The sequence below is a fragment of the Stegodyphus dumicola genome, chromosome 5, assembly GCF_044657685.1.
Source record: "Stegodyphus dumicola isolate Sdum_Otavi_A_Nest chromosome 5, ASM4465768v1".
Lineage (NCBI taxonomy): Eukaryota > Metazoa > Arthropoda > Arachnida > Araneae > Eresidae > Stegodyphus > Stegodyphus dumicola.
In genome coordinates, this window is record NC_140772.1 from 225,341,133 (window position 1) to 225,354,916 (window position 13,784).

The 13,784-nt window shown below is 34.7% G+C and overlaps 1 protein-coding gene across 2 annotated transcripts in view; it reads right to left on the reverse strand.

The window, feature by feature from the left end:
- Window positions 1-1,184: 1,184 nt before the first annotated feature.
- Window positions 1,185-13,784, reverse strand: part of LOC118195725 (uncharacterized) — a 217,067-nt gene continuing 204,467 nt past the window's right edge. For both annotated transcript variants that reach the window (XM_085817738.1, XM_085817739.1), the window contains 3 exons: window positions 13,164-13,296; window positions 9,204-9,296; window positions 1,185-1,302 (listed from right to left, as the gene is read on the reverse strand). In XM_085817738.1, coding sequence (XP_085673864.1) covers window positions 9,237-9,296; window positions 13,164-13,296 — 193 coding nt within the window. In that variant the 3' untranslated portion in view covers window positions 1,185-1,302; window positions 9,204-9,236. The remainder of the gene's footprint in view (window positions 1,303-9,203; window positions 9,297-13,163; window positions 13,297-13,784) is intronic.

The following is a 13,784-nucleotide window of genomic DNA, read 5'->3' on the forward strand; positions in this document are numbered from 1 at the left end:
CACAATATATTTTATAAGCAAGCTTCAATGATTGTTGAAATGTCCTTAGTTCACACACAGACACACACAAAAAGGAACTCTTTTAGTTTTGAATGTTTTCATCGCGTTTTTAGTATGAAACCACGGCCCTCAGAGACACTGGACAAAGGATCAGGTGACGCAGAGTAAATAAACAACAGCCGAGTGCTTTAGGATCTTTGCTGTAAACAATTTCGCCTGATCTCCGTTTGAGTAGGTTTAAAGGGGTTTTTGAGAGAGGGAAAATATTTCTATTTTTTACAGACACTCAGAGCGCACTGAAGAATACTCACAGTTGTGTTTTTTCTGTTTCTCTTACCAGGCGTTTTTCTCACGCTTCTTGTTTATAGTAAAATATTTGTATGCATCTAAATTTATTTTATTTGTACATGTATTTTTCTTAGTTTTCAACATAATTTTGCAAAATATTTCATAATTATATGCAAATGCAAATCACGAAGATTTGCTTATTGCAGTACTACCAAGAAACCCCACAGAGTTCGGTGGATGTGTGAAACCTGTAATGTTGGTTGTGCATATTTCAAAAAGACGTCACATGTTTTGAAAAATTTCATAGGTAATAATTTTATTTGTTTAATAAATATCAGGGTTTTTTATTATTTTATTTTTCTTTTTGCATTTTTCTCTCATGTTTTTGTTTTCGAATTTAACTTTTTAAAAATTTATAATTAAAAACAAAATGCATGTTTATAAAAATATTAGGTACTTCATTATTAGTTTGTTACATGTTTATAAAAATATTAGGGACTTCATTATTAGTTCATTTTGTCTCATATTTTTGTTTTTTGTTTTAAAGTTTTTATTTATAATTAAAAATCCAATTTTTATAAAAACATTACTTAATTCATTATTTATTCAGTAATTTACTAATGTAATCTGCAATTTGGGTTACGTTCAGATAATTTCCAGCAAAGTAAACATAAATGATCAAATGCTTAATCTTAAATGCTCTAGACGGGCGACGGTTTCAAAGGAAACCGGCCCCTTTACCATAAAGGGATATATATTGTCTATAGGACCACTGCATGCCATTCAGCTTACTTTTTTAAAGAACAATTACGTCATATTAAAAGGACAATGTACGCCATATTCGCGTAAATTATTGAAGACAATTTAGAACAAAATAAAATAAAATCAAGCAAATGCACACTGAAATAAATCTATTTATTACAGGATAAAAATATATAATTTGTACATTCTATTCTGAGTCAGGTATCTGTATATTCATGTAAAGCTTGACACACAGGTACGAAAATTAATATCCTGTAAAAGAAATTTCAAAAATTAAGACATTAAAAAAAAAGCAAAATTTCACTAAAACTTCTGCATAAAAGGAACTTTATAATAAAAACTTGACCTACTCTGAACATACAAGACAGACACTAGTGTCCTGTCATACACGGAGTGGAACATTTACACATGGAACAGTTACATAGAACGGTTAAATACGGAACAATTGTATGGAACGGCTACATAGTTACGTACGGTTACATACGTAACAATTACATGGAACGGTTACATACGAAACAATTATATATCAGGAAAATGTTACATAGAATGGAACAGATTCACCAGCAGCAGTGGAAATTATTTTGGTTAACAACATATGACGTTAGCGTCCCGTGTAAAAGTTACGTTCCTTTTTCGCTTCTGGCAGATTTCCGCAAGCCCTTCTCTTTCTAATACAGAGCGAATTAAATTCCTCTTAAGTTCTTCGATTCTTTGACTGTCACCATATTTGACTCTGTCTGATAAAATGTAAGCACCAATTTATATGTTTTTTTTTTATTTTTATTTTTTTTTTTTTTATTTTTTTTTAACAAATGGCGGGCACTTGCCTATAACGGCATTGGCCACTATTAAGGGGCCAGGAGTGATAGCCATTTTATTGTGAAGGCACCTAATAGGCAACAACCGTTGCCTCCTATGAAGGAATAGACAATTTTACATCCATGCTTTCTCCGGGATTCGAACCCGGACCTTTTGGTTTCGCAGTCAGGCTCACCTAAGCACCATACCGTCTGGGCGGCCTCTATTTATATGAATGTAAATGTTATGTAAAGATTAGAATCCTCTATTTGAAACCATGTTGAAGTTTGATTTTTTGAGACAGCATCTTCTGAATCTATGAGTGTTGGTTTGACGGATGGGAGAAGGTGTCCGTTAACACAGAGCTACCTTACTCATGCTATTAAAATTGACCCAATAAAAAAGAGCATTCATTTTTTTGTCGTACATAAAGAAACTTGGTGCAATAAGATGCAGATATAATTACTGTGTACGGAATTATCACCATTTCACCCTATTCGTGACGTGCGTCCAAGTAGCACGTGCTAGCAGATTCGTGGTTCGTCGGTTTAAATTCCGTCGAAGACAGATATGATTTTTCTTTCTTTTTTTTTTCGGGGGGGGGTTGAAATGTCTAATGGTCTCTGTACTAGCACTCGAAACATTGGCAGAAGAAAATTTGTTACCATGTGAATTTAGTACAGTGGGGCTCACGACTCTCTGTACAGCCTTGTAAATAGCGTTGAACCTAAGAAATCATTGTACTCCCCCGTTCGCTTTCTTGGTGATGTAAGTAGCTAGCACGTATAACTAGCATATGATAGTTTTAATGAGCTTCTTCTTAAAATAAGGTAGAAATGCTATTATTGAAATTAATTTCTTCGCTCATTTTACGAAAGAGTAAAAATTATTATTTTGCATTGTGAAATATTGGCTTCCAAGTTAAATTTCACTATATGTAATATTGTGTTTTAGCATTAGCAATAAAAATTACTTCTTACATTATTTTCAGATCTTTAAATCATAATTCAACATATTTAAGCAATAACTGCTTATACAGAGGCTGTTCGCACATTTTTTAGACGATTTTCATTGCTTTTACAGAAATATTTTACCTAAAATGTTAGTGTTTTAAATGTTCCATTTGACAAACCTTATTCATTACTATCTTTAGCAGCGGAAGATGTATTTCATCGCATTCCTCTTGAACAGCTTTCAAAAGTCCAAGAAGGGTTGTAGGAAATCCCTTTTTTAAAAGTCCAAAAGCGCAAAAGTAATTATTTCACAAGACACACTCTTTTAAAGTACAAGCTACTTTTATTATATGTAAAAAATATATCATCACTCGCATTATCTATAGCTACTCATAAATACAGCTACTTGCATTCCAGTCATTTTCTTATTACTGCGCGCGCTTCGAAGCTTGGCGCTGTGCCAGCTTTAAGTGTGATTATGATATACCACTTCCCACCCCGTTTATCATAACTGCAGTCTATCTGGGAAGACGTCGAATTCTACTGGACCGATGCAAAGGTTGTGGCACTGCAGGTTTCTTTGATAACCTGGTTGTATCAGCAACACATTCGGTGGATGGAACATCTCGTACAACCTTGGGCTCGGAGGACGACACAGACTCATCTGCCTGGTGGTTCTTTGGATGGTTCTGGAACTTCACTCTTATCAGGCTCTTTGGATAAGAGCTGGAGGTGGACGTACGAACCCCTCATCTGTCACGATTCCTCCATCACGCATCTGATCGACATGTCGTCGCCATAGCTGACCATCTACATTTATGGTGTAATGAAGCTGCCCATCCTTGGATTGGACGGTTCCAAATCTCCATTGTCTATCACCCCCCCTTTGGCAAAAATTTCTTATGCCACTCTATCTCCTATTCTAAATCCTCGGTCTGTAAACTCGTAGGTTCTTTTTCGGGCTCTGTCTTCCACCCTCCTTTTGAGATCTGGTCTTCATAAATCTATTCTTGTTCGAATTTCCCTCTTCAGCATTAGCATTGCAGGCTCTGCAGAGTAGTTATAAATTCGGAGCTTTCCTATATTGCAACAAAAATGTACTGAGTTTTTGTCTCAAAGTTCCTGGATAATTTTGCATTGTTCTTAAAGATTGTTTTACTGTAAACACATTACTAGACGGTTTAAATGGTGCTGCAGTTTTGTGTTTGATTCCGTTACTCTGTAGAAATATCTTAAACTCATGTGAAGTGAATTGTGGTCCGTTATCACTTACTAATAATATTGGCTATCCGAATGGTGCAAAAAAGTCCCATAAACATTCTATTGTTTTGAAAGTCGAGCTTGATTTCATTGGATAGGCTTCTAGCCATTTTGAGTGAGTATCGACGATTATAAAAAACATAAGCCCAAAAATAGGTCCTGCATAATTGATATGAATATGTTCCATTGGAGCGCTCGGGTACTCCCAATGATGAACTTTTACCTTAGGAAGATCTATTTTATGTTTTGCACATTCAGAACAGTTTTTGGAAGTATTTTCGATATCTTTATCTTTACCATTCCAAAACACGTAAGATCTAGCAATTGCTTTCATCATGACCTTCATACACGCTTCTTCCATTTTTTCAAGGAAATTAACAGTGGATTTTGACGTGTCGCTGACTGCTTTGTCTTGATGCAGTTCTACTGACTGATGGCATTGTGGATAAAGAGAAGGTATTTTATATTTGAAAATTGGGTATAAAATATGTTCCTGATTATATGTGGAATTGATCTTAACATTTCTGTCCATTCTCTTTATTTATAATTTTGCCGTTATATGAAAAACCAGCAACTAGCATAAATCCTTTTGAAAAACTTTCTTTAGATTCTTTGAACCATGTTCTAAGATTTTTTTTTCTTCTTTTTAACGGTAATAAATGGATCCTCTTTTATTGCGGTCATTTAAACATACCCAAGATTCATCTATTGTGACAACATTTTTTCACTTTTGTCTGAATAATTGTTTCTCATAGAGAATTCTGCAGCGCGTTCTACTTTCTGCGATATGTCGTGGAGAAAGACGATGCACATTAATTTTTTCACCTTTTTAAGATTCAAATCAGCGTTAATCACTTCGTTTACAGTTGACACTGAGCATTTTAATGATTATGCAACTGTCCTTTGACTTCGAAGATTTTCTTTTAACATTAAAGTTATTACCTTTGCTACATTCAAAACACTTTGTCTTCTCCCTGGATATGTATTTTGAACAATTTTTCTCCTTGAAGCCAAACTTTGACGTTTTTTCCCTTTCTTATTGACCATTTTATCTCTCGTTGCTTCAGATACCACGAATTCATGGCTTTTACAGCAATTTTTAATAACAAAATACCAATAATTTTCTTCGGAAAGAGCAAAAGCATAGCCTTCCGTCCACTGCGTCTTTAAAAGCGACATTTTGCATGAAAACAAAATCGTTAAAAAGTAGATGATCATTTACATTTCCAAAAATATAGCTGCAGTTAAAAACAATTTTCCAATCAGGCGACTTTTTTTTTTTTTATAGCAAAGCAAAGTTGTCTAAAAAATATGCGTAGCCACTGCGTATTTAAAGCATAGAGATGACTGTCGCGTTTTGCACTTTTAATAGTTTAGCATCAATCTGCTACTGATTATAAATATATTTTCGGATTGCAGCTATATGGACTATATGGTTAAAGATCTTACCAAAGTAAGATGAATTGTCAATTGCAGCAAGACGACAAGTCGTCTTGTTGTCGTCTTGCTGCAATCAGTAAAAATTCAACATGGTTATGTAGTTCTTATTTGGACTTCATCTTAATGCATTTTAAATTTTTATCTTCGAAAGTAACTCAGCGAACAACATGAAGAGAGTAATATTGTATTTCCTCACGTAATTTTCCTCGTAGCAATTTTGATCCAGGCTGTAAAAATTTTAAATATATACGGGTAATTTTCTTCTTCCTCAATGCACTTAGAGAACCAGCTCTCTTAAATTTTAAAATGGATCCATCTAACTAGTGATTATTTCTGTCTTACTAACAAGAACAAATCTTCACAAACTACCTGTGAAGGTCAGGTCGAAACTTTCCCATCTAACTGTTGAACTTCATGGAAGCCTAATACTAGAAGCAACCAATCACAGCAAAGTAATCACGAACATTCACCTTCTGTAGTAATTTATGGATGATTTGAGACCTACGGAGTAGCAGAGATAGCAATTTGAACGGGCGAGATTTAAGATACAGGTATGCAGAAATGAATATATCTTATTAGGTATTGTAATGTTAATGTTACTATTCATTCTTATTAGAATTTGGGTTTCTTTTAAAGAAATAATAATATGATAGTTAGCTGTAGTTTATCTATAACTACTTTTCACTTGCCATGTATTTACTATAACTAATTAAAAGTACTTCCCAAAAGACGTAGAATGCAGTAAAGGCAGAACAGTAATAAAAAGATTACAAAACCGCGAACGTGCAAGGAAGCACACTGTGAACATCACACAAAAGCCTTTGGATTTTAGATCATTACCTTGCAGCTGGTTCACAACTTCTTAAGAGTTTCAACCAGTATTGCCCTAAGGCCTTTCACGTTAATTCAAAAAATAAAGGTGCACTGCGACAACACCAGGAGTCGAGAATCGTAATTATGTTATAACAGTTAGCAATTATATTTTCAAAGAGCATTTTATTTCTTTCAGATAGAAATTCATTTAAGTAGCAAATTCTTTCTTCCCGCACTTAATCATTCTATTTACAACGGTTTATTCAGTGTATATAGAACACTCTAAGTAATGAACTCACATAAGTTTGTACAACAGCACTAAGTCACATGATTTTATTGTCCAACCCTGAGAGTCTGTTGTAGTTGTTAACAATTGGCTGTGGTTTGATTTTACTGTAGCTAATGTTTGCGACACTGAGTTTTACACACACACACACACACTAAATACCCCCCCCCCAAAAAAAAGATTGAATAAAAATATATAACCGTCTAGACGGTGTGTGGTTAGGAAAGCCTACTGCGGTACTGAAAGGCCCGGGTTCGAATTACGGAGAAGGTATGGATGTTTGTAAAAGCACAGTTTTTTTGCGGCACCTGGGCACTCTAAATATATGGCGAGCCGAAAGTCCTCTCGAGTTGTTATTGGACGGGAAGAGGGGTAGGAAACCCTCAGACCAGACCCCTTGGAGTGCTCTCCGTCAAAACTGGGGGCGGAACTGAACGAAGTCTACTGTCATCTGTACGGTGATCAAGACTTTTTTCAACGACAGGCGCAATCTTGCTCTCCTTGCCACGATGAATTTCGTGGACTTGTTCTGATGTTACTTGTTAGACAAGTGAGATAAATAACAACAAAACAACAAAAAACGAATAAACTGCTAAAAAAAGCCTTTTCTCCAGAAACTGGATTTTTATGGCGGAAAGGAAAGCCACACATTATCCGTCTATCGTCCGTATCCGTCCGTCTATCCGTCTATCGTCTGTCCTCTCAGTCATTCAATCTCGGACAAAAGTACCACACAGAAGAAAATGACTTCCTTTTAAAGATGCACAACAACAAACTGGAGAACTTCAATTTTGGCATCTTATTTTTTTCAAGAGGAGCTCTCAATAGTTTAGTGTTTTTATATGTTATGATTATGGATGGTATTTAAAAAATAAGAAACGCTATGAAAAATTTACTTGAAGCTGGAATTTAAGTCTGATTTATGCCACAAATGTGTGTATTATAGTGACGAAAGGTTTTATCATTCATAAAATGCTCGGATTTCATGGCGCAGCGTTTCTTATGTATTTTGTTTATACTCTAGGATCTATAAACTGAGGTACTGTATACACTGAACATACAGGGTTGTCTGGGCAGTAGTAGGGCAGACAGAAGGGGATGTTACTGCGCTGGTCGGGTTGTGGGGGATCTTAGCTATCAGCTCACCAGTCGCCAGTTATCTCCAAGCCTTCACGGAGAGTAGATCGAGTTTAAGTTGAACCCCTTTCAAGGTGCGTTGTCATCTCTACAATAAATTTGTTAAAGCAGCGTTACGCGGTGAAGTTTTGCGTCAAACTGGGTGAAACTGCGAGTGAGACTCATGACATGATCAAGACTGCTTATGAGAATGATGTCATGGGTCAATTAAGTTTTTATTGTTTCGGGATGGAAGAGAGCAAATTGAAGATGAAATTGATGTTGATCATCTTTTTTGACTGCGAAGGAGTGGTTCGCAAAGAGTTTGTACTGCCTGGTCAGACTGTGAATGTTGCATTCTACGTGGAAGTACTTGAAAGACTCAAAAACGAGCCACCCGCGTCCGTCTAGCAATCGCCGGATCATGGAAGCTCCATCACAATGCGAAGAGCCACACCTCCTTTGCTGTCATGGACTTCCTGACCAAACATGGCATCACACAACTTTCCCAGACATCCTACAGATGTCGCTCCTTTAGACTTCTCCCCCCCCCCACTGAAAAGAGTCATGAAAGGATGGCACTACGGCTTGGTCCAGGCCATTCCAGAGGCCGTAATGAGGGAATTGAATTCGAATTTTTGTCTTCCAGGGAGCCTTCAGTGATTGGCAGAGTCGTTGGAAACGTTGTATTGATGCAGAAGGAGCATATTTTGAAAACTATTCATTCAATGTGTTAAAATTGTTAATAATAATTTTTTTAAAAAAATTCAATCCTACTTCTTTCTGAACAACACGTTTGCAAAGGCAGTCATTTTCCCTGATTCTCACGCCCATTCAATCAATTAGCTCTGTTGAACACCCATTAACACATGAAATTTTGGAATGTCAAGAATTCCTGAGAATTATCATTTTAAAGGGGAAACAAATCGTTCTTCAGTGGGTGCCTGGTCATTGTGGCCTTTGGGGCAATGAACAAGCGGACTTAGTTGCAAAGAGAGGTGCCAGCTTACTAGAACATTCTAATACAGCAATTTCTTATTGAAGGATTAAACTGTTTTTAAAAAGTTTATTTACGTCTAATATCTTACGAGATCTTCAGACTCGTGCAGCCTAAAAAAGTTGGAGAATGGTAAGTCCTTCTCTTATTCCCTATCGTCCACGACGCAATGCAGTTGCGGCTTTCCGTCTGTCTACAGGACATGATTGCCATGCCGCCCACCTGCACCGCAAAGGCATCGCTCTTTAGGCAATGACTTCGGTCTTTTTTGTTCTTAGTTCTATTGTTTGTAACCTCTGTTTTTAAGATTTTAGTTCTTTGTCACTTTTTGCCTGGCCGCTGGAAATAAAAAAGACTTTCCAGACAAACCTTGTAGTCCATTAACGTGCTACTTAGAAACTATGCAATAATTAATGAAAGATTCTCAAAAGTTTGACATGTGCTACTAATCACTGGATAGGAGAAGTAATAAAGCAGCATTAAAACGTACCTTCTATTTAAAACGCTATAATTTTTAAATAACTTATATATTCTCAGCAAGATGGAGATCTATATCTTTACTGCTGGTTAATAAGTCATGGAACTGAAAAGAAATTAAAAAAAAAATATCAGTTTATCAGGATCAGTATAAAGTGAAAAAAGAGTACAATTAGAATCTAAGATAAATTCTGCTCTGAAAATTTTCAGGAGTTAAAAATTTCTTAAACATTTATACTGTTTCAAATTATCCACATTAAATACGTTATTTCTTCAAATCTAGGACGTCATACACTCTGGTGCACCTGAGTTTGAACCCATCCAACACAGAAATACAATTTCATATAAATAAGATAAAATAAATGGATTCAAGAGATAAAATGCATCTAGAATACTAGCATATCTTTTTAATAATCTATTTTGATTTACGAATGAATAACAGTAGTATTTCTACTTAAATTAATAACGTGAAAAAAATTAGAAATAATTAGTATATTTTAATCGGCCGATCAAATAACTTCGCGTATAAAAGAATGTACTCAGACTCATATTAGTTGGTAAAAAAATATTTCATTAACAAACATAACGTATGCTATAGGATTTTCAAAGAAGAAGTAAATTTTTCAATTAGAACTAAGATTAAATACAACTAACTTTTTATCACAAATTAATTAAATAAAATAAATTTAATTTCATGGCTTTCATGATTAATATAAAGTTAAGTTTTAAATACAATACTAATTTGATGCATTTGTAACGAAATAGCATATTTAATTTTTTTTCAGAGGCGTGGTCAATATTGTTATTATTTCCAAATGATAATTTACAGTTTGAAATTAGGAAAACAAATCTTTAAAACGAAGACATGAAAGCAATACGACTAATGAACACAAATAACTGAAGATGAAAATTTAAACTGAGATTCTGTAAATATTAAACACAACGAACTGAAACTACGTCCGTAATCATAAATAATATCTTTCTCAATATATATTTCTCAATATATAATTTTTATAAATTATTTCTAATATAATAATTTATAAAAAAAAATTGGAATGACCTGCTTTATATTTCATATTTTTTTTCCCTTCTTGCATTTCACCTACATTCTTATGGTTTACTTCTTTATAAACTGTCGGTATATGGTTAGGGAAGCCTAATATACCGACAGTTTATAAAGAAGAATGCGGTACCGAAAGGCCAGGGTTCGAATCGCGGAGAAGACAGATATGTTTCTAAATGTATAGAGTCCGTGCGGCATGGGGGCACTCTAAATATGCGGCCAGCCGAATGTCCTCTCGTGGGGTTAGGTGGAAGAAGAAAGGGGTGGGAGACCCCGAACCCCGCCCGCGAAGTGCTCTTTCTCAAAATTTGGGTGGAAAATAGAAGTCCAACCTCTTTTTGGAGTAGGCTCTGGGAAGGATTGTTCCATGTAATATGGACACAACAACAACAACAACTTCTTTAAAATCTATTCATGTCAGTTACTCAGCATACATGAAACATATAACTGTAAGTAGGAAGGTCTCAAATGGACCTCGCTGTTTAAGACATATTAAATCGAAAGAGCTTGTGCCGAAACACAGTCTGAAACAATCTGCCATCCTTTAACATAAAAAAGTCGACTGTTTTACCAGCAAAAATCAGCTGATAACTTTGTATAAGCACTCCGATCAGTATTGTGGTTAACGCGCCTGGCTCCTGTATTGTTGAGCTCGGATTCGAATCCCAAAGGAGGCTTGGCAAGTGTATAGTGTCTGTTTCGGCAAATGTCGTCTCGAGACGTTTAAAGATAGGGAAGAGGGCAGTAGAAATGAGACTCTGGGATCCGATTCCTGGAATATCAAAACTGGAACTTCTCAGATCTTGCCCACTGTGGTGCACCCTGGACAACGTTCTTTTTCATGAGATGGCTAAATGACCGATGGATATTAGATATTCGCGACGAACATATTTATCTGGACTATCCGGCCATTTGAAACAACAATTTATAATATAACCGCTAGACGTATTCATTTAAAACAACATTTCTTAAAGGGTGTCGCGGGATCCTTGAGGTTCCGAATAAATAAATATATTACTTGTTCAGAGTAAAAATTATTCTTGATACATTTGTAACTACCATCAGAGACTATTTCGATCAGTTCGCTATTATGCTCTGACCTACATGCACGTTATAACAATTTATGTATTTACACAACTAAATGCAAAATTATCTTTAAAGCACGAGCGTTCAAATCCCGTAGTATTTTTAACAAATGTAAAGGCTTATACTCAGAGTTTTTTCCCCCAATAATTATTTAGGAAAATATTTTAAAGACCTACAGCAAATTGATAAAAATATCAAAGCAAGTTGTTTAAAAAATTATTAAAAAAGCTTTAAAAAATGAAGTAAATTGGGAATGCATAAAATGTACGTATTAATCTCGTTCATCATTTGCTATAAGAAAATAAACACAAAGCTATTAGGAATAGTTAAAAAGTCCTCCACAAAGATATCTCTCTTATAGAAAAGTAGCCTTTGTATGCTTAATCTAACTGTTATGACTTTATGTGGCACAAGTGCAAAGACAAAAAAAAAAAAAAAAAAAAAAAAAAAAAAAAAAGTGTTAGCATGAAGCGAGTCCAAAACCTAGATTGGTAACCTGCCATGCTCCGACAGCATAAAAAGCATGAATACCTCCGTTGCAACATTAAAATTTGAATCCTTTCAGATTTTCTTTCTTTTTAGCCTCATTTCTTTGTTTTTATTTATTTTTTATTATGAGCATCCATGTATTATACATATTATGTACAAATTATATTATCCATGTACATATTATTAAACTGCTAATTTTGATTATTATTATTTTCGATTTCGGCATTTTAGATATTTTATTCCACAATAATTTTCTTAAGATAGTCCAGCTCTTGTAATAAAATAATATCTTTACGCACTTCCGATTCTCAGTTTCTGACAGTCAGAAATTTATATTACTGGATTTGTTAACTAAAGAAGCAGCTATATAACTTTAATATCCGAATTACGTAAATGCTGTAGAAATTTACAGCTTTAAAAACCCCTTTTAACTCTGATTATAGCCGCCCAACCGGTATAGTGGTTAGCGTCGCTGACTGCTGTGCCGAAGAGCCCGCGTTCGAATCCCGGAGAAGGCATGGATGTGTGTAAATATACAGTCTCCGTGCAGCATGGGGACACTCTAAATATGCGGCGAGCCGAAGGTTCTCTCGAGAGGTTGGTGGTAGCCCATTCCGAGGGCACCCGTTTACGGCTTATTTCAATTATACACAAATCTGAAAATTTTTGAATGTATTTTGAAAAATATGCTTGAAGTTGCCATTTGCCCGAATGGTAAAGAAGCATGGTTGGTTTCGGGGTTTTCGCCGTTTTTAACGAGAATTCAAGTCAGTTTGCCTTAAAAAAGTCCTCTACGAAATCGTCCTTACCTTTAGGCAGATAGCCCTGGTGTGCTTGGCCGTATTCAAACTACTAACTAAACCATAGTTTTCAGTAATTGTTGCAAAAGTAGAAAAAATTTGATAATTTTTGAAAAAATTATTGATGATTTTGCTCAAATAAATGAAATATTTAATTATGAAATAATGCCTCGAAAATTAGTACAGTATCTTTTTATATTAATCGCATTACAATTTCTAATTTTCAGCGTTAGTCATTATAGCTAAATTATCAAAAGCCTACTTTCTATTCTTTTCTCATCTCAAAACTAAGCTCATTTTGGGCAATATTTTTCTGGATATATATATATAAAAAAAATATATATGATTAAAATGTACTATAAAAGCATAGTTATAATCTAAAACATTTGTTTACTTGTTTGTTTTGCTGTTTGCGCTTTATTTATAAACTTGTCCTCCTGCCTCATCTGATAAAATATTTAGTACGGCTCTCCCTACATGACTGAAAAAAAAAAAAAAAAAAAAAAAAAAGATTAGACGATGCAAAACGACCCACCTGGTTGTATGCTTTTTTTAGCTGATGACTTAGAGAATTGACTTTTTCTTCTAAGGTTTTATTTTCCAAGCACTTCTCAGAATACAAATCAGTGATGCGAAGAATTTCCCTTTTCAGCTCTTCGAGCTCATTGCTGCGATCAAAAAAGAAATAAACATATAAATATTTTAAAAATTCTTTACTGCACGCTCTGCTCTTTACATGCAATTTACATACATTTGCATTTTTACACTTTTCAGAGGTATTAAATACGTGTCGCTACATTTATGTCCCCATTTGCAAAAATTTACAAAAATGAGCGTCATCCTGTATCGTGTAATAATGCCCATGAATTTTCGTGGGTACCAAAAGTCTGATAATCCAGCGAGTTCGAAAATTTAGCTACGCTGGATTATCAAGTATGGCGGATTTTTGGACGAAAATCGCATAATTCTACAGTAAGATTTCTTTCGCATTATCGAATGTATTGATGAATGAAAAAAAAAATACATACAGAGATTTTGCAAACAATTCTACTAAGTAAAGCTTATTAGTAAATAAATTTATTTTTAGTTTAGTGATATTTACTCATTTTACTCTGAATTATTACTAGCGCATGAAATCTACATTTTGAATGTTAAC